Here is a 21075-nt window from a genome sequence, read left to right as displayed (position 1 = left end):
ATATTCAAAACATATTATTTATTACAGAAATAACTCCAAATTTCAAAACCTTTTTATTTCATTGGAGATTTTCCAAGATGCTAGGTGCTACACAAACACTAAAACCGAAAACAAAACTATCGAACTTTTTCTACATCGACTCGGCCGGGAATCGAACCCGGGACCTGGGAGTGGCTTACCCATGAAAACCGGTGTACGTCTCGACCAAGGAGGTCGTCGACTTAAATTCCAAGACATAGGCAAACATTTTTGCCTAACAAATGTTAACCCACCGAGCCAACGACTAGTCATCCATAATCTCTATCTGTAATAAAATTGGAGTGTCTGTTTGTAATATTAAAATAGTTTATACTTTACTCAATGCATATGTATTTATACACCATACGTGTACCAAAAAAGCATTTTTCACAATTTTATCTGTCTGTCTTTCTGTTTGTTCCGGGTAATCTTTGGAACGGCTCAATCAGATAACTGATTTAATAAGGACTTAGGCTACAATTTTTGTGAGATTCAAACGCGTGCAAGGTCGTGGGCACAGCTAGTCTAAACGATATATAAACGTAAACAATTTGTACGAAGTCAAGTGTGATCACCCATTTAATAAAATTCACGGTCATCGTTGCCTATCTAGGTGACTTGGCTGACCGTCTCAGCGATTAAACTCGCAACCCATACTATGTGCCAACGTGCCGTGAAGTTTGTGCTTTGAACGGCGTCGTTTGTTATAATTATATATATTTTAATGTACGCTTTGAAGTTTCTTATTTTAAAATATTATTAGTGAAATTAGAAGTATGTGGAGTATGAACTTGATACTAAAAATATTTACAAATTTGTATAAATCTACGAGTATGAAAGGATGAATACAACATCAACTAATCATGTTACTGTTTATTTAGAGTTAGAGATGGCCCAACGGTTAAAACGCGTGCCTCTCAACCGATGATTGCTGGTTCCAGCACAGGCAAGCACCACTGAATATTCAAGTACTCAATCTATGTTTATAATTCTCGAAGGGAAACATCGTGAGGAAATGTGTCTAATTTCATAGAAATTCTGAGACACGTATATTCCACCAACACGCAATGGAACAGCGTGGTGGAATATGTTACAAACCTTCTTCTCAAAAGGAGAAGCTTAGCCCAGCAGTGGGAAAATTTACAGGCTGCTGCATGCAGTATATGTATACATCTGCCTGTAGATAATTAGTCAGATATTTATTTATTTATTTCTTTCAAGTAAACAACAGCATATAATACAAAAGATAACTGAATCAGTTTCCCAATACTGTGACACATTGACTCATCATAACAAAAGTATTATGCGCAAATCTGTAAAACACAACGAGTGTCTATATAATTTTAATACGGAACCAGCTGTTGAACTACCATTAACGTTATCAAGCGATAATAAAGAGGATTACTTAAGAAAACTTTACCAGTTACTCAAACTTGTAGGAGGGACGAGCTGTTTTAAACAAGAACAGTGGTAATGACATTACAATCTCTATACATTTACTTGACTTACAAAAGATGATTGTTATTAATTTTAAGGAAGTTCGTGTATTGTTTTCATCCAACAATTACTGGTATTTTTAATTAAACTGACTTATGCTTGGAATAAGTGAAGTAATTACTGTTTTTATGAAGTGAATTATTTTTGATAGCGGAAGTAAAAGTAGAAATCCAAAAGCTGTAATTGGCTTATTACTTACGGATGAGACGTTATGAATAATAGTAGGGTAAGCATAGTATTATGTTCGTAGGAACGAAGAAAACACATGAGCTTGTAATTAACCATGTAATTCCGAATATAGCTTCCTGTGTCACACTATTTTTTAACACACCCGCTTAATTCACTTTATTATTTAACAAAGTAAAAAAGTACCCTACCTTTTATAATCATAACATTATACTCAATATTATACATAACATACCTCTCCCCTAAGATTAATATTGAATTTACAAAAAGTACTTTAAGAATCAACATAATTTGGTACACAATATTATAGGTATATAATACATGTACATAAAGAACATAAATTTAAATAAATATAAGATAATATAATAATTAGATTTCATTTTGTTCAGGGTCTTTGATATGGTAACTTAGAATGCAAGTTTAATTCATTTCTTGTTTTTCCTATACTATCAGAAAAAGTAGATGGAATCCCCAATATCTCTTCCCATTGGCTAGCGTCTGGTATCTCAATTATTCTATCAAATTCTTGACTACTTTTTACTCCTTCCTTATTTTCTTCATGTACTGAATTATCTGTGTTTTGTGTACTATTAACTACACTTCCCTCTTTCTCTGGATGTGTAGTAATTGATCTTTTTTTAATTAGTTGATCTATATGCCTGGTAATTACTGCATCATCATTTGTCTTTACTCTGTACGTCGATGGGCCTCTTTTTTCAATAATTTTTCCTGGTAGCCATCTTGGGCCACTGGGGTTGTAATTTCTAAACATTACTTGTTCTTCCACATTAGTCTCCCTATTTCTATTTTCATTATTCTTAGTGATTTGTTCTTCAGTCTTCTTGCGTTGTATATTGTCTGGATGCAAAGTATCTAATAATGTGCGCAAACGTCTTTTCATTAATAATTCGGAAGGACTTTTGTTTGTTGTGGTACAAGGAGTACATCTAAGTGTTAAAAGCAAATTGGGAATTCTTATCTCCCATTCTAAATCATCCATTTTTCTAAGTTTATCTGTTATTGTTTTGCACCATACGCTCTGCCAACCCATTAGTAGCTGGGTGATATGGTGCTGTGGTCACATGTCGAATATTGTTAGCACGTAGAATTTTTTTCATTTCACTTGATACAAATGATGTGCCATTATCGGATACTATTATTTTACATAATCCGTGTGTAGAAAATGTTGATCTCAAAAGCCGAATTACTGTAGCCGACGTTGTGTTATTAACCATAAACAATTCAGGCCATCTCGAATACGAATCGACTATTATAAGAAAATATTTATTATGAAATGGCCCAGCAAAATCCATATGTAATCGCGACCACGGTCTTGTAGGTGTTATCCATTCATGACTAGTCTTTGAAGGCATGTGTCGATTTTCTAAACATTTCGAACAACTGCTAATTAACGTTTCGATGTCTTCACTAAGAGAAGGCCGCCACACATAACTCCTAGCTATCGCTTTGGCTTGCACTATTCCAGTGTGTGCTTTATGTAACATTTTTAATACCGCCTGTCGAAGTAAGTCTGGTACTATCACACGACAACCCAGTAGTATACAATCATCTTGTAATGAAAGCTCTGTACGGTGTAACCAAAACGGACGCAAATCTGTATCATTTACTTTATCAGGCCAACCACGGTGAATATAGTTCATAACCCGGGATAATGTCTTGTCTCGTTTTGTCTCAGAAGCAATATGTTGGACATCGTACGGAAAATCTTCAGGTGCTTCAGCCAATAAAAGAATGTCGCTTAACTGCTGTTCAGGATGCTCTGGAACCGGTTGTGGCCATCTACTTAAACTGTCCGCACTACCGATTTGCGATCCCGGTTTATATACGATTTCATAATTATGAGAAGTTAAAGCGATGGCAATTCTAGTTAAACGAGGTGAAAGCATATTTGGCATTGGTTTCTTCGGGTCAAAAATTCCAAGTAACGGTTTGTGGTCTGTAACTATGCGGAAACGCCTAGCCATAAGATAATTATGAAATTTCGTAATACCAAACATAATCGAGGTGGCTTCTTTATCAAGCTGTGAATATCGTCGTTCATATGAATGCAATGTCCGAGATGCCATGGCTATGGGTCGTTTTTGACCATCTTCCATTTCATTAGATAGGACCGCTCCTACTCCGTATTCCGAACTATCACAAGTGAGTATCAATGGCTTATTTTCATCATAATGTACAAGAGTCAAATCCAAAGTAAGTAAACGTTTTGCTGTTAAGAATGATTTCTGCTCTAAATCCGACCATTTCCAAGCCCGCTCTGAATCTAACAACCGATGTAAAGGTTCTAGTATTGTAGCTTTATGTGGAATAAACCGTTCATAGAAATTGTAAAGCCCCAGAAATGCTTGTAGCTCTTTTTTATTTTTCGGTTCCGGAGTGTTTAATATAGACTCAACTTTACTCGGTGCTGGATGAATTCCTTCAGAGTCGATAACAAACCCTAAAAATTCTACTCTTTCTTTTGCAAATTTGCATTTATTTTTATTTAATCTAAGTCCAGCCTTTTCCATTCTACTTAACACCAAGTCAAGTCTTCCTTGCATTTCCAACATTGTACGACCACAAACTATAATATCATCAATCAGCACTGCTACTCCTTGTATCCCTGCTAGTAGCGAAGTCATTAACCTTTGAAAAATTCCGGGGCACGCTTTAACCCCGAAAGCTAACCGATGTACCGTATAAAGGCCTTTAGAAGTGTTTAATGTAAGCAATTTCGCTGTTTCATCATCCACCAATACCTGCGTGTAGGCTCGGTCTAAATCCAAAGTGGTAAAAAATTTACCACCAGCTATTATCGCAAAAACTTCACTGGCCGTTGGCATTGGATAAGTATCAGATTCTGTCGCTTCATTGACCGTACTACGATAATCTCCGCACAGCCTCACTTCACCAGATTTTTTCAAAATAGGAACTACCGGTGTAGCCCACTCTGAGAAAGATATAGGTTTCAAGACTCCTTCTCGTTCCAACCTGTCTATCTCTTTTTCCACTCGCGCTTTGATTGCATATGGTACAGGGCGAGCTTTAAGAAATTTTGGGTTTGTCCCTGGTTTAGTGTGTATAGTAACCGGCTGACCACGGTAGGTGCCTAGTCCGTCCTTAAATACTTCTTCATATTTTGAAATCAGTCTTTCCATTTGTAAAAAATCTTCGTTGGAAATAAAGTTGATATTCATTATTATATTAAGTGGGGCCAACCAATCGCGCCCAAGAAGATTTGGTCCGCTACCCTTAGCAACAATAACATCCAAGCTTTGCTCTATGTCCTTATACTGTACTGGTACTGTAACCTGTCCGAGTATGTGTACTGGAGTTTCATTCCATGTTCGTAAAGATAGCTGAACTTGTTGTAACTTATTACACGGCAGGCGTTGACGAAGCATATTCCAGGTGTATTCATTAATTAGGGTAAAGCTAGCTCCTGTGTCCACTTGCATGCGAACAGGCATGTCGAAGAAAAACACTTCTACTTCAATTGGCGGGATGCGGCTTGTGCTCTGTACATTATAAATGCCATTTAAATAGTCGTCACACTCTTCTGTGTAACTAACACTTCTGTTAGTAGACTTCTTCTTTTTAATGCAAATTTTTTCTATGTGCCCTCTCTTTTTGCAATACCTACAAACGGCATTAATAAACCAACACTCTCCCGGGTGCCGATTTCCACAACGAAAACACATTCTTAAATTAGGTGTTGTTTGCACTGCAATAACTTCCATCGGTTCCGGGGCGTCGCCTTCGGGTGTCGTGGCGTGTGTCGGCAGCTCTGAAGTAAAGCTGGTAGACGCTGCTTGGATTACTCGAACGTCACGTCCCGCACTTTCAGATGACAACATTGCATCTACCACATGTTGATATTGTAAATTTTCTCGTTTCAATAGTTCGTATTGTAACCTACTGTCACACATTCCACACACAAGTCTATCCCGTAGCATTCTTTTTAAGTCACTGAAGTTACAACCGGAGCTTAGTTTTCTCAGTTCAGCTATGTATGACGATGCTGGTTTCCCGCGCTTTTGGTCGCGTTTGTAAAACTTGAAAGACATTGATATTTCATTTGGTTTCGGACTATAATGTTTGCCTAATATAGTTTCTATCTCCGTAAACGTCACATCGATCGCCTTCCTGGGCGTAATTAATGCAAGTAAAGTTTCGTATACGCGTGAACCACATACTGTAAAAAAGTTAGCACGTTTCACGGTGTCCACGATGATTCCGTTTGCTTCGAAACAGAATTTTAACCTTTCGATATAATTTTCCCAATTAGCCGTGTCCGGATTATATTCATCAAAACTTATTGCTTTTTTGTCCATTTTGATCACTTTTACAGTACGTCGCCACTATTATGTTTGTAGGAACGAAGAAAACACATGAGCTTGTAATTAACCATGTAATTCCGAATATAGCTTCATTGTGTCACACTATTTTTTACACACCCGCTTAATTCACTTTATTATTTAACAAAGTAAAAAAGTACCCTACCTTTTATAATCATAACATTATACTCAATATTATACATAACAGATAGGATATCCGTACTGGCTTAGTGGTTAGAACTCATGAATCTAAACCGGTGATTGCAAGTTCAAATCCAGAAGCAAAGTATTAGTTACATGAGTTTAACGAAGACTATCCTTAAGATATATTTACTACCCATTTCGTCTGATTTATAAATTACGAACCGTAAATAATCAAAATAAACTTTATTCAAGTGGCCTTTTACAAGCACTTTTGAATCGTCATTTAACAATTAAGTAAAGCTACCATCGCTTCGGAAAGTAGGTTCTACCGAGAAGAACCGGCAAGAAACTCAGTAGTTACTCTTTTTCAACATTTAAAAAAATACAGTCATGTTAGTTAACACAATTATTTAAATTAATATATCCTGCCTGGAAGTCAACAGGTATTAATTCCACGCCTTTTTATCATCAACAAAATCTTGTATCGAATAATACGCCTTTTTTACAAATGTATTCTTTATAAACTTAAATTTATGAGACGGCAAAGTTATAAAAGTCTGCAGAATTTTATTATAGAAACGGATAACTCATAACGTTTTTTTTAAGAAAACAAGGTAACTCACCTTCCACACTCAAATCTGATGAAGACCACGATTACTAGAACTGTAGTGTAAGAAGTGCAAGTGGTAGTGCCACACTGCATACCTCTCGGTTGCAGTCGAATGGGCCGGCACGCCCGGGGAAGTACCACTCTCTCACTTAAAATCGGCGTGAAGTGGTAGCTATGCTACCGCGTTTCGTCCGGTAAGTGAGAGTTCCGGAGGCCCGATCCCTCTCCCCCCAAAACATGGTTGTGCAGAATTTGGTGACATTACCCCAGGAGGGTACCATCAGCGACTGCGATGGAGAATCCCTCTCTGGGCATCCATGCTCAGGACGTACACCGCCTGAGCAGGGATGCCCAGGCTGCCCTCCGAATTCTGGGGGGGGCAATTTTGCGCTCGCCACTGTTCGGGGCAAGCGGAGCAGGCATCATAAGGCAACCCCTACCACACTCGCTGTGGACTTCTGCAACATAAGGGGACTCAACTCCAACTTGAATGCCGTTCACTTTCACCTTGAGACGGCAAAGCCGGCCTTGCTCTTTCTTACCGAGACCCAGATATCTTCTCCTGCCGATACGTCTTTTCTCTCTTACCCCGGGTACAAATTGGAGCATACTTTTGTGCCACGAGCTGGGGTGTGCGTTTACGTCAGAGATGATATCTGCTCTCGACGCCTCGGCAGCCTTGAAGGGCAGGACCTATCAATTATCTGGCTGCGCGTAGACTGCGACGACCATCCGCGAATCTACGCGTGCCTTTATAGGTCCCATAGCGGTAATGCCGAAACCGACCGACTGGTTGAGCACGTCCAATTGGCTACAGATTCCGTGCTGCAGCAGACTCCATCCGCAGAGATCATTATTCTGGGCGATTTCAATGCTCATCATACAGAGTGGCTTGGATCACGCACCACTGATCATGCGGGTAGATCTGTTCTCGACTTCGCTTTGGCTTATGATTTGACACAACTGGTCACCTCGCCAACGCGAATACCGGACGTGGAGGATCATACACCTTCCCTGTTGGACCTTCTGCTGACTTCGCATCCGGACGGCTATAAGATTGTCGTCGATCCCCCTCTGGGCTCGTCGGACCACTGTCTCGTCCGGAGTACAGTGCCAGTTACACGATACTCACGACCTCGTTTCGCGGGCTGTCGTCGCGTGTGGCACTACAAGTCAGCAGATTGGGATGGGATGCGGTCCTTCTTTGCATCTTACCCATGGGGGCGAGTTTGTTTCTCGATGGATGATCCGAGCGTTGTTGCTGACTCTGTCGCCGATGTGGTGCTTCAGGGTATGGAACTTTTCATTCCATATTCTGCGGTGCCCATTGGTGGCAAGTCCCAGCCCTGGTTTGGTCGCCTCTGTAAGACGGCTTCACGCCGAAAATGGGATTTTCCGTCTTTGCACAGGGACGGTGAGTCATTGGCCCATACCGCGAAGGAGAAGGCCGATCTTTTAGGGTCTCTCTTCGCGTCGAACTCGACTCTGGATGACCAAGGAAAGTCACCTCCATCAATCCCGCGATGTGATACGACGATGCCGGAGGTTAAATTTCGGCAAAGTGCAGTTCGGAAAGCACTTCTTTCCTTGGACATTCACAAGTCGAGTGGACCCGATGGCATCCCTCCAATCGTGCTACGGACATGTGCTCCCGAGTTGGCACCGGTCTTAACGCGTCTTTTCCGGCAATCCTACGCATTAGGCGTCGTCCCGAACTCCTGGAAGACTGCTTTGGTGCATCCGATCCCTAAAAAAGGCAACCGCTCAGATCCGTCCAATTATAGGCCTATAGCCATCACCTCCTTGCTCTCCAAGATAATGGAGTCCCTTATTAACTGCCAGCTCCTGCGGTACCTAGAGGAGAATCAGCTGATTAGTGACCGCCAGTACGGTTTCCGTCGGGTTCGCTCAGCCGGTGATCTTCTAGTTTACCTTACTCACAGGTGGGCTGAAGCAGTTGAGAGCAAGGGGGAGGCATTAGCAGCCAGCTTGGACATAGCGAAGGCCTTCGATCGCGTATGGCACAAAGCGCTTCTTTCGAAGCTTCCTTCTTATGGGCTTCCCGGGAAATTATGCAATTGGATTACCAGCTTTTTGGCAGATCGGAGCATCAAGGTCGTTGTCGACGGTGCATGCTCTGACTTAAAATTCGTCAATGCTGGTGTTCCACAAGGCTGCGTCCTATCACCCACTCTGTTTCTTCTGCATATCAATGATTTGTTGCAAATCGGGAACATTCATTGCTATGCAGACGACAGTACCGTTGACACCTTATACACCGGCCGCGCTAATATTTCTCGGGAAAACGTCGAAGAAAACCGGAACAAACTTGTGTCTGAAATCGAGTCTTCGTTAAACGAAGTCTCGAACTGGGGCCGGCTAAATTTAGTCCATTTCAACCCCAAAAAGACGCAAGTTTGCGCGTTAACCGCTAAAAAAACACCATTTGTCGTATCTCCACGATTTGAGAACATCCCGATAGCCGCTACAGGTAGTATCGGAATACTTGGCGTTGATATTTCGAGCCTCGTTCAGTTCCGCGGTCAATTGGAAGGCAAAGCCAAATTGGCTTCAAAGAAGCTCGGTGTGCTCAGCAAGGCGAGACAGTACTTCACGTCGGCCCATCGCCTAAAACTTTACAAGGCGCAAATTCGGCCTCACATGGAGTACTGCTCTCACCTCTGGGCGGGTGCTCCCCAGTACCAGCTCCTTCCATTTGACCGCATCCAACGTAGAGCGGCTCGAATTATCGACGATCAAGCCCTTTCCGATCTCCTTGATCCTTTGGCTTTGCGTAGAGATGTTGGATCACTCTGCATCTTCTACCGAATTTTTTACGGGGAATGTTCCGAGGAATTGTTCGGATTAATCCCGGCTGCTGAATTTCACCTTCGGACGTCTCGTCAAAATTCTAAGTTTCACCCGCACCATCTTGATGTCCGAAAATCCACAACAGCGCGATTTCTTAGACATTTTCTGCCTCGCACAACCACTCTGTGGAACCAGCTGTCGCCGGCGGTTTTTCCGAACCGATACGACATGGGAACCTTCAAGAAAAGAGCCTACTTCTTTCTCAAAGGCCGGCAACGCACCTGCAAGCCCCCTGGTGTTGCAGATGTCCATGGGCGGTGGTAGTCACTTTCCATCAGGTGAGCCTCCTGCTCGTTTGCCACCTATACCATAAAAAAAAAAAAAAAAAAAAAAAAAACTGATAAAAATATCATTAGTCACAGGTGAACGAAACATAATATATATTTAAATGCATATAACTGCAAGGAAGTACATTAAGTATTTATTTTGTTTGTGTGCATTTTCGCAACTTTATACACACTTTTCACACACATCTACACTTTCTTGTTGTGTATTTGTGTGTGTGTTACAACGTTATTATGCAGAATGCTTTTAAGCAAATTATTACAATTAATAGTGCGTACAAAATTACACGATTAAGGCTTCATGGACGTAGTTATGACGATATTACGCTTAGCAGAACATTTTGGAATTTTGCCAAAATGATCATAATTTACGACAGTATGGAATTATTTTTATTAAACCACTAACTGAAAACGCGTACAATTTAGCTGTTCACTAATATCAAACGCCATTATTTTCTAATAATTAATATTTTATTTATATATATAGTGTAAACTCTATATAACGACACTGAACGGACTGTGCATTTTATGGCGTTATAGAGAGTGGTCGTTAAATGAAGAGAAGAAAAAAAAGAATTTGAAAAAAAGTTTATTTTAGTCTATTGTTAGTAGTTATGTACAAAAAATATATATCTTATTTGAACGCTATGCGTATACTCTGTTATTTTTGTGTGACGCCTTTTGCTGCACCAGTAATTTTGTTGTATATTTTTAATTATTTCATTTATATCTGATATAAACAAAGTAATTTTCCAATAATTTAGCTGCTTTAATTAATTTTATTCTATATATCTTTAATTTAATTTTCCAATAATGTCTCATCTTCTTCATCTCTTTGTTCTTGAACCTCAGTTTTTCTCACTGAATCCAAAATTTCTATGTCTGAGTGAAGCCGTTGTAAGCAGGCAGTTGTCTTCTTCAATGTAGGTTTGAAAATTTCTGCCATGATGACCTGCTGAATCCACTCGGTTAATGGAAGGTCGTCGTCGCTATCAAACTCAAGTTCTGTTTCCACCTCAACAATCGTAGAATACATATGATAACGTTGTAATCCATGACTCCTACTTATTAGGCATGGTCACAGTCTACATGTGCAAGCAATCCCAATTTGTAAACAAATGAAGAAAGTTCCTAATGCGTGGTGCCGACATTCGAGTTTATTGAGGGCTAGAATAATAAAGCGACAAAAAAACGTACACAGATGCGCAGTTTTTTCTAATTTTAGCAACTTAAAAGGTACTTTTTATTTCTCAATTGTTGTCGTTATTGAGAGTGGGTGTGATGCTGTGTAGAGTGTATCATTGTATAGAATACAAGCTAAACCAACTAAAACCAATTGATTTCGACGCTTTAGAGAGTTTGCCGTTAAATCGAGTGACGTTACATGGAGTTTACACTGTATTTTAACTGACTATGTCCGCGACCTTATATGTGTTTGAATTTAATAAAAAGAAATATTATTGTAGCCTTATGAGATTGACCGCAGCAGCCAAAATGAGACAGGACAATATTATGACAAAGTAACACTATTTCCTCATCTGTATTTGAAGTCAGGCGTTGGGTATTGTTTTCTCTACTTCAGAATTATTTGGGATACATTTTTTTTATAGAATAGTTTGGCGGACGAGCTTATGGGCCATCTGATGATAAGTGGTCACCGTCACCCATAGACAATGACGCTGTAAGAAATATTAAATATTCCTTATATCGTCAATACGCCACCAACCTTGGGAACTAAGATGCTATGTCCCTTGTGCCTGTAGATACACTGGCTCACTCACCCTTCAAACGGGAGCACAACAATACTGCGTACTGTTGATTAGCGGTAGAATATCTGATGAGTGGGTGGTACCTACCCAGGCGGGCTTGCACAAAGCCCTACCACTTTACTTTTGATTCGACTTAGAAGTTTATTAAAAAAAAAACAAATTTTCCATTTAATACATTACTTGAGATTATACTGACCCGGTCGTAGAGTTATGTGCAGGCTGTCTACGAGGGTTACATACATAAATATAGTGTATATCAAAACAGCAATGTTTTATCTATTTGGGTTAATGTAAGTAAAGTAAGTAATGATAAGGTAGATCATCTATAAATAAGAAGTGATCTATATTTTCAAATACGAAATTTAAAAGACGAATACACTTACCATAATTTATCATATTTTCACGAAAATTTAATTAAACAATATGACTATCCAATATTTATAAAATAAATAAATATTACTTACTGGAACGAAGGGCATAAGTCACTTAATCAGCCAAAGAATTTTCATCGTTATTTGAACCTTAGTCATAAAATATTAGTGCTTAGTAGTTAATACAAACGAAACTATAAGGTCATAAGTTCGTTAATCATTGACAGAAATTTGAAACAAAGTGCAATGAACTTCGATACTCCAATAATTCGAATATTCGATAAAAATAAAAAGTAATACCGTATTCCGCTTCGATGGCCATTCACCGCGTCATGTACACAGATGGCTTACGTGAAACAATACTTTCACTGGCTGAAATCGTATTCAGATAGAACTGAACGCTTGGTTTACTCCGTTAATAAAATGAAAACGATATTGTAAACTGCGTTTTTTCCAAGTAATTGAAGTTCTTTTTTAAACGTTACTATTGCATTTTAAAATTTAGTTACAAAATATGATGAGAGTCTATAATTATGTGTATTATCGGGATGTAGTTATGTTTAGTTTATTAAAATACTATACCGATTCTTATATTGTTGTCATAATCGCCTATCTCTTTTTTATCTGACTTACCTGTTTTAATTCTAATTTTCCTTCTTTCACCAAAGGTCGGTGAGAGATCGCTATAAGCGATAAGAGCGCCTAAAATTGTCAAATACTTTATTTTTCTCTTATGTAATCTTTTGGTGTGCAATAAATATCTGTTACTAAATAAATAAAGAATAATTATATTTTAAATAGAAATTGTGATCCTTAAATACTGTTGTAATTAAAATTATCTTTAATCCGATGTAACTACTGATACATGATTGGTAGACCTCTGTGGAAATCAAGATAGGAAAACACAATTCGATAAATATTCTACCTCTAAACATATATTTTAAGTCCGGTTTGAAGGGAAATTGAGCTAGTATAGCTACTATAGTATTGGTGACGAATTGGTACATACGGAATGACTAATATCTTTTAAACCGTAATTAAACGGTGCCGTAGGACTTCTTTTTCAATATATTTCAACCAATTGTCATATAATATGATATTATATAAATATTAAAAAGGCAGGAAAATATATTACCACAGCCTAGATAATAAATCACTATTTTTAACACCAATTAACTAAAGACGCAAGTATATTTGTGCCCTACGAGTTTCTAAACCATTTATCCTATTGTGATGAAACTTGACAGAATTTTTCTGTGTATGCATAAGCAACAACTGGCTCGAAAAGTATTCTTCCTGCTATAAATACGTTTAATGTAAACCCTTGTTCTACCCGCGTTATCTGGGATTATTTGTGTAGCAACGGCTACCGCAAACAGTTTTGGGTTTACATATTTGAATACATTATAAAAGATGCGCTATATTGTCAATTTCAATAGGCTATAATCTAGGCTCTAGGTAAATATAAATTTGAGAATCTATAATACCTAAAAACTGAAACGTAAATCCTACTCATCTTCATACGATTCAAGCTTAATAATGAAATAGACCCCGCAAATGCACTGTCATACTTTTCCGGAATAAATAGCATAAATACCCAAGTCATAAACTATCTATATGCAAAAATAACGACGTTGCCCCATCCCTGCGTGATAGAAAAATAAACCAACAAAGACACTTTCGCATTTACGATATTATGCCATGGAAGATGGAATTTATCTGAGCAAAAAGGAAATGGTAAAACTTCGGATTTAAGAATCTTTTCCTTGACCAGGGTACGTAGATCCAAAAATGCTAAATTGAAAATACCTTACGTTAGTCTTTTGCGAAAATTCAGGTGATGTGACTTCCAGGAAAGCAATCTTAGAATATTCACAAATTTAACTTTGTGGATTTCAAAGATATCTGAAATGCCATAGCATTATTCATTATCATGGACCAAAAAAGTCCCGTCAATTTCCTTATCGGAAATTAAAGCACGAAATTATAATTAATATAGATTTTTTTATCACGGAGTAGAGAGATTTTTTTTTCGTGGCGCGCTTTGTGGGATGCCCATGTCCAGCAGTGGACAGCAGTAGGCTGATGAATGAATGAATTATTTTTTTTGTTTTAAGTTTTTTTTTTGTCAAGGCTTAAAAGCGAGGGCGCATCTCAAGTCTAAATACTTTAATAAAATTAAATTTTATATTAGAGTTATTATTACACTTATTTTGAAAGTGAAGAAATAGTACTCACTATTTCTTCACTTTCAAAATAAGTGTAATAATACTTGTGTTTAGTCACCTACTTGTGAAATATGCCTTACACACTTACTAAGCCTTCCTTTTAACTGGGTAATCATTTTACTCATATACAAATGATTATCAATACATGTGTCATATTAAATTAAATGTAAAGGTGAAAGTACATGTCATTTGAACCTACAGTCAAACGAGGAGGAGAAAGTGGTCAGTTATAATTACAATACATGATCTTGACCGCTTAAGCCACATGGGTTTGTTTGTGTATTAAATAATTCTGATGTTATAAATTTCTACGTCAAAGGGAATACTTCAAACAACCATCCTGATATTATATTGATGAAATTTTTGGGTATTATATTTTATATCATTTATCATATACAGAGTCGAGATGGCCCAGTGGTTAGAACGCGTGCATCTTAACCAATGATTGCGGGTTCAAACCCAGGTAAGCACCGCTGATGCTTAATTTGTCTTTATAATTCATCTCGTGCTCAGCGGTTGAAGGAAAACATCGTGAGGAAACCTGCATGTGACAAATTTCATAGAAATTCTGCCACATGTGTATTCCACCAACCCGCATTGGAACAGCGTGGTGGAATATGTTCCAAACCTTCTCCTCAAAGGGAGAGGAGGCCTTTAGCCCAGCAGTGGGAATTTACAGGCTGTTGTTGTTGTTGTTGTATCATATACATTACTCTGATCCCAATGTAAGTAGCTAAGCACTTGTGTTATGTAAAACTAAAGAAGGACGGTACTACAAACACCCAAACCCAAAACAACATAGTAAACTAATGAACTTTTTCTATACCGTCTTGGCTGGAAATCGAACTTGGGATCTCGGAGTGGCATACCCATGAAAACCGGTGTATACATACTCGACCACGGATTTCGGAAACTATATAACATGCTCTAACGTATCTTCCATCAAATGCAACTACATATAGCACGACAGGTGGTGATGTTTAGTGCAAGCAGGTCGTGACATAACATTAATACTTCTTGTTTCTGTGTTTAAATTTAAACTAACCCAGTATATTTATAATATTATATATAACCGATGGAGGCTTGAATCTGGAATTCCTGTACATTCATTTTATTTATTTATTTGAACACCAACAAGCAGAACACTAACATTTACAAGGAATAAAATGTTCTAATAATATTTCTTAGTGACTACTTTTTTACAGGTGTTACATAATACCAACAAAAAATAATAGTTAACAACAATACAATTAAAAAGTTTAAAATTGAATTAATTATAAATAAAAAAGTTATAAACAAAAAATTTAAGTTGATTTAAATTATTCGAAAACATGTGACGTTTAAAATTATCAATAACCATCTCATACAAAAAACCTACATACAAAATTACTGTAAAATGTATACATATTGGTGATACTAAAAATATTTATTAAGCAATATTTTATCATTAAAACGATTAACAAGAATATTTATGATGTCTCCAAGTAATAAAAGCATCCACTCCCTCACAATGTCAATGAAATTCATAAGTAATAAAAACTTATTTTGACATCGGCCTGTTTGGTGTAAATCGATAAATGTATACAAACACCAACAGATCTTTTATATAGATATACTTTCTCACCCAACTCACTTAACTCAGGTACTTCATAAAGAAGCTGTTAATGATATAGGCAAACCGTCCGAAAGTGCGGGGTGCGGGGTGCGAGGTGAGAGCTCGCTCAACGAATTAGCTAATCTGTCACTGACTACAGTCAGTGTCTAGACTATATAGATAGACTTGCCAAAGGAATAACGTGCCAACACGACTTAAAAATTTATTAAAAAAATAATAATAAGAAATTTCAAAGGACGAGATACGTTAGCATAATTCTATATTTATATTTCAATATCCATTTTAAATAAGTACATGAGTCATGATTAAAAATAAAAATGCTAGTATTTTTTATTTTTATTTTGGCCAATTTATAATAACGGAATCTCACGAGATATAAATATGTATATGTATATCTTTAATTTTTGTGTATTATTTATGACACTGGTAATATATTAACTAATACATATATTTCTAATATCTTATAAATAAACTGAATAAATATATTTAAAACATGTATACGTAAAGCCATTTAAAAATATTATTTGTCTGTTAAATTTTATGGCTAGTTAAATCTCAAGATATCAAATTATTGCGTCGTATCGTGTATAACCAGCATCAGCCTGCTTTCATCTGACTGACAGGAGTTTGAAAAATATTCTTGATTATAGATAGAAGAACTACAAATACTATAAAAGTTGTTCAACAATATAAACTGTAATCTAATATTCCTCTATGCAGATGAGATTTGAATTCTTCCTGAAATATTGTACATGAACCATTTATCGATCAATAGTGTGAACCAAGTTTAGTTATTGCTCATCGACTTTCAAAAAAAGCTTCATGAAACAGGAGATTCTATATTACAATCTCTAAATGGCGATCCATAATAAATACCAGATTATGGATAAACTGGGCAAATACCATGCAGATTTACTGAGAAATCTAGAATCGTACAAAAACAATACAATAACACTACTTAATAAAGACAAATACTAGCCCAAAAAAGTCAAAAAGTCGAAAAGTTCAATGCAAATTATTCTACACAAATTTGCAAGCAAAGTATTCAAATTATGATGCTGCCTGGCAATAAAGTTCGGGCCCATTAAAATAACATCATAATTGTAAATAATTTGATATAACCACGGCCCGGAAAGCACGCCTGTAAAGTAACAATCTATACATATAATAAAATTGGAGTGTTTGTTTGTAACATAAAAACAGGCCTTTTTTACTAAATGTATATTTATTTATACACGGTACATGTACCAAAATGACATTTTTTACAATTTTTGTCGGTCTGTCTGTTTCTCTGGGACGGCTGGACCGATTTTGACGGGACACTGGCATGTAACTGATATAATAGGGAGTAACTTAGGATACGATATTTTTTTTTGTTATATTCAAAGGCGTACAAGGTCGCAGGCACAGCTAATAATTCATGAAAAAATAAAACGCTATTAACCCTCTCTGCGAGCACAAGATCTTACGTCCCTTGTACCAATAATTGTCCTGAATACACACACAAATAAAAACCCCAACTATGTTTGAACGAAAAGTAAAGTTAATTTTTCTTACAGAGTTATTGTCTATGGGCGATGGTGACCACTTACCATCAGGTGGCCCATCTGCTCGTCCGCCAATCTATACCATAAAAAAAAATTAAATAAGTTATTTGTTAAAAACAATATAATTGGTATCAATACTAGGAAAGAAAAATAGGAACACAAAAAAAATATTTAATTTGGAATCACTTGATAACAAAAGGAGTTACATAAGTATTATTTTAAGACCGAATCTCGTTTGTCACAACTAGTAAAGCCATTTCATATATCTTTGCTAAAATGAAATGAAATCTTGTAAAGTTCCAAGTGTTAGTGACCACGTGTTAAGTGGAATGCCCCTATGCTAATACGATATAAGTTTATTTAAAGAGCGCTAGAAAGCTACGAACATCATTTGCATTAGCGTCGTACCCTTTTCTATACAAACTATAAAGACCTAGGATGAAGCGCCAGCGATTTCAAATTTATTTTGAGATTCCTCTTTTGAGTTCCAGTTATTTTCTCAAGGTCAAATTATTATTTTTTAATAAGTAAATTCAGATCATTGTCATTAAGTAGATGTTGACATTGTTACATGTAGAATATTCTCGGGCTGGAAAAAGAACGCCTGATGGTACGAGTTAACTACCACGAATGGAAATTGCCACTGTAATAATTCCTTATATTGCCAATGCTTTACAAATATTGGGCACTTGAAGATATCTTGTGTGAGAACACAGTCGCACTTACTATCATACTATTCGAACAGGCACACAACAATCATAAGCAGTCCTTTTTAAAATATAATAAATATTATCAATTTGAACACAATGAGAATTATACAGACATATCCTCTGATATATTTATATGTTGGGGACAGCATCAGCCACAACAAAGCGAGGCCAATACTAGGGAAGCATTCTTTATAATTAATTCTAGCTATTCATGTTTAATAGGAATTTCTTTATTCATTTTACAGTCTGTTCAAAGAATTATTCAGATAAAAATATAGAAATATATAAGTGCTATTTCTTTTGGAACTAACTAGGATTCCACGTGTAAAGAAAGAAAGCAACGCTGCCGTCTCTCCCGAGAAGGTCTATGTAGTATTCCCTGATGATTACTTCAGTAGTTAAGACTTGTTAACGTTAAGGTTATTATCGAGAGACAATGCAGACATTTATCAGTAAGTAGTTTCCGCCTACAATTTCATTCTCGTTTTGGTCGCAACCAAATTTTTTCTCTAATATCTGGGATTTTACAGATAAAATGTGCTTTTTTACACGCTTTTATTAGCTTCACTTCTTGCTAATTATGTATGAAGTCTTGGAATCTTAATTTGACCCACTTCCCGGTCTTCGATTAGGATAAATTTTGCAGACGCTCTTATAATACATGACTAGCTAAGAAACGTCATTACAAATCCAATATGGCGGCTTCCAAGATGGCGGATCGGCTGTTTGAAAGCCAAAAAATGAAAGGGTTTGCTGTCAGGAATATAAAAAACAATTTTGTAATTTTTAGTACGTACCTCTTTGTAAATTTTCATTCAGTAAATTTAGCTGATTTTACGTGAATAAGAAACAAACATCAATTCATAAAACAATACTAGTAAGATTTATTTTAAAATTGTTTTTATATTTTGCAATGGTTTCTGTACAATTAAGGCTGCGTCTTTCGTTTTGCACTACACAACATTTTACCTTTGGAGAAAGTAACGTTCAAGTAGGTCGTACGGAATCCTTTCTTAAACACTTTTATAAATATACGAAACAACTTTTTTAATAACGAAAGTTTTTCGTTTTAAGCCATATAACGTTACGGATGTTTGGCTTCGGGAATTATGCCTTCGATTTGTTTTTTTTTTTTTTAATGACAGTTCTTTATATTTACTCTGTTAATGCTTTTGAAACTGATTTAAGAGTTTGGTCTCCAATTGCAGAAATATGAAAAAGTACATCAATCAGTTATTTAACTTTTAAGATTGTTAACTTATTGAATCCATATCGTAATAAAGCTTGAGACGATCTCTTTTCTGTATTTCTTATTCATCTCATGCTCGGCGGTGAAAGAAAACACCGTGAGAAAACTTTATCATAGGTACTAGTATTTGTATTGTCTTGCAGCATCGTGGAATAATCTCCAAATCTGTCAGAATAAACGTTATAAAACATATTTATGCTAGCGACCCAACCCGAATTCGAACAGGTGCAAGACTGATACTACATATGCTACAGAATTACTTACTTCACATTAGAAACTTCTAAAATTATCAGTGTATTTTTTTCTATATTGTCCATCTCTATATACAAAAAGAAATATCTATAATCACTCTATCTATTAAAAAAATCAGTTGCGAAATTTTAAAGATCTAAGCATACATATGCTGTCCCTATGTATGCTTAGATCTTTAAAACGAGATGAAAGTGGTAAGTGACTTTGTTATATACAACAACAACATCAACAACAACAGCCTGTAAATTGTCACTGCTGGGCTAAAGGCCTCCTCTCCCTTTTGAGGAGAAGGTTTGGAACATATTCCACCACGCTGTTCCACTGCGGGTTGGTGGAATACACATGTGGCAGAATTTCTATGAAATTTGTCACATGCAGGTTTCCTCACGATGTTTTCCTTCACCGCTGAGCACGAGATGAATTATAAAGACAAATTAAGCACATGAATCAGCGGTGCTTGCCTGGGTTTGAACCCGCAATCATCGGTTAAGATGCACGCGTTCTAACCACTGAGCCATCTCGACTTTGTTATATACCTACTATGTAATGATTTTTCACTGTAATGCTCGTAATTCTGTAGTGATATAGGGTATTGATTATATTTATGTCATATCATTTTCTTATTAATCCCTCTGACTTGCCTCCATGCGAAGCCAGGGCTTACTGGCTTACCAGTATGCGTTACTAGTTATATACAAATATATATAATCGTTTTAACTGGAGTAAGCACGTTGATAAGGTATGCGATCAGTTACGTGTTTTTATGGCAAAACTATACATAATAAAGCATAAGGTACCCTTCCCCATATTACTCATGATGTATAGGACCCTAGCAGAAAGTATCATATCCTACGGCCTGGGTAGTTATGGACGTACATTTAAAACTTACCTAGACCGAATATTTAAAATACAGCAAAGAATATTAAAAAATATAGTACCCCAAAAAATTCAAATTAAAATAAAAAACAAAAATTCTCTTTTCAAATATTGTAAAGTCTTACCAGTGTATGATCTAATTAAACTCGTTATACTGTCTAACAATTATTTTAATAATGAACTAAAAAATCCTTATATTCATAATATGACTACCAGAAATATAACCAATAAAAACTTAACCTTTCCAAGAACCAAAAATCTATACGGGAAAAAATCTCTTAACTATGTCCTACCTATGTTTATAAATGAGTTACCAAAAAATATTAGAGAAAAAATTACAGAAAAAAATATCAAAAATGTCCTAAAAAAATATTTTTATCAAAAATTATAATATACTATGTATGTATATATATGTGTGTATGTGTATGTATGTGTATGTGTATATGGTATGTATATAAATAAAAAAATGTATATAATTAAATGAGACATTTGGGAACAGCCTGTATTG

The 21075-nt window shown here is 36.5% G+C and overlaps 2 protein-coding genes across 3 annotated transcripts in view; one reads left to right on the top strand and one right to left on the bottom strand.

Annotated features, from left to right (window-relative positions):
* LOC124539851 overlaps positions 1-21075 on the top strand; it is an 89749-nt gene that overhangs the window by 44171 nt on the left and 24503 nt on the right. The window lies entirely within an intron of this gene.
* Positions 2087-6038, bottom strand: LOC124539615. Its single transcript, XM_047116910.1, has 3 exons — positions 3713-6038; positions 3330-3481; positions 2087-2773 (listed from the first exon to the last, which is right to left on the bottom strand). Exons 1-3 carry the CDS (start codon positions 6036-6038, stop codon positions 2087-2089), a joined length of 3165 nt encoding a protein of 1054 aa, XP_046972866.1.

Source organism: Vanessa cardui, chromosome 23 (assembly GCF_905220365.1).
Source record: "Vanessa cardui chromosome 23, ilVanCard2.1, whole genome shotgun sequence".
Lineage (NCBI taxonomy): Eukaryota > Metazoa > Arthropoda > Insecta > Lepidoptera > Nymphalidae > Vanessa > Vanessa cardui.
The sequence above is the reverse complement of the archived record's forward strand: the minus strand, read 5'-3'. Positions and strand labels throughout refer to the sequence as shown.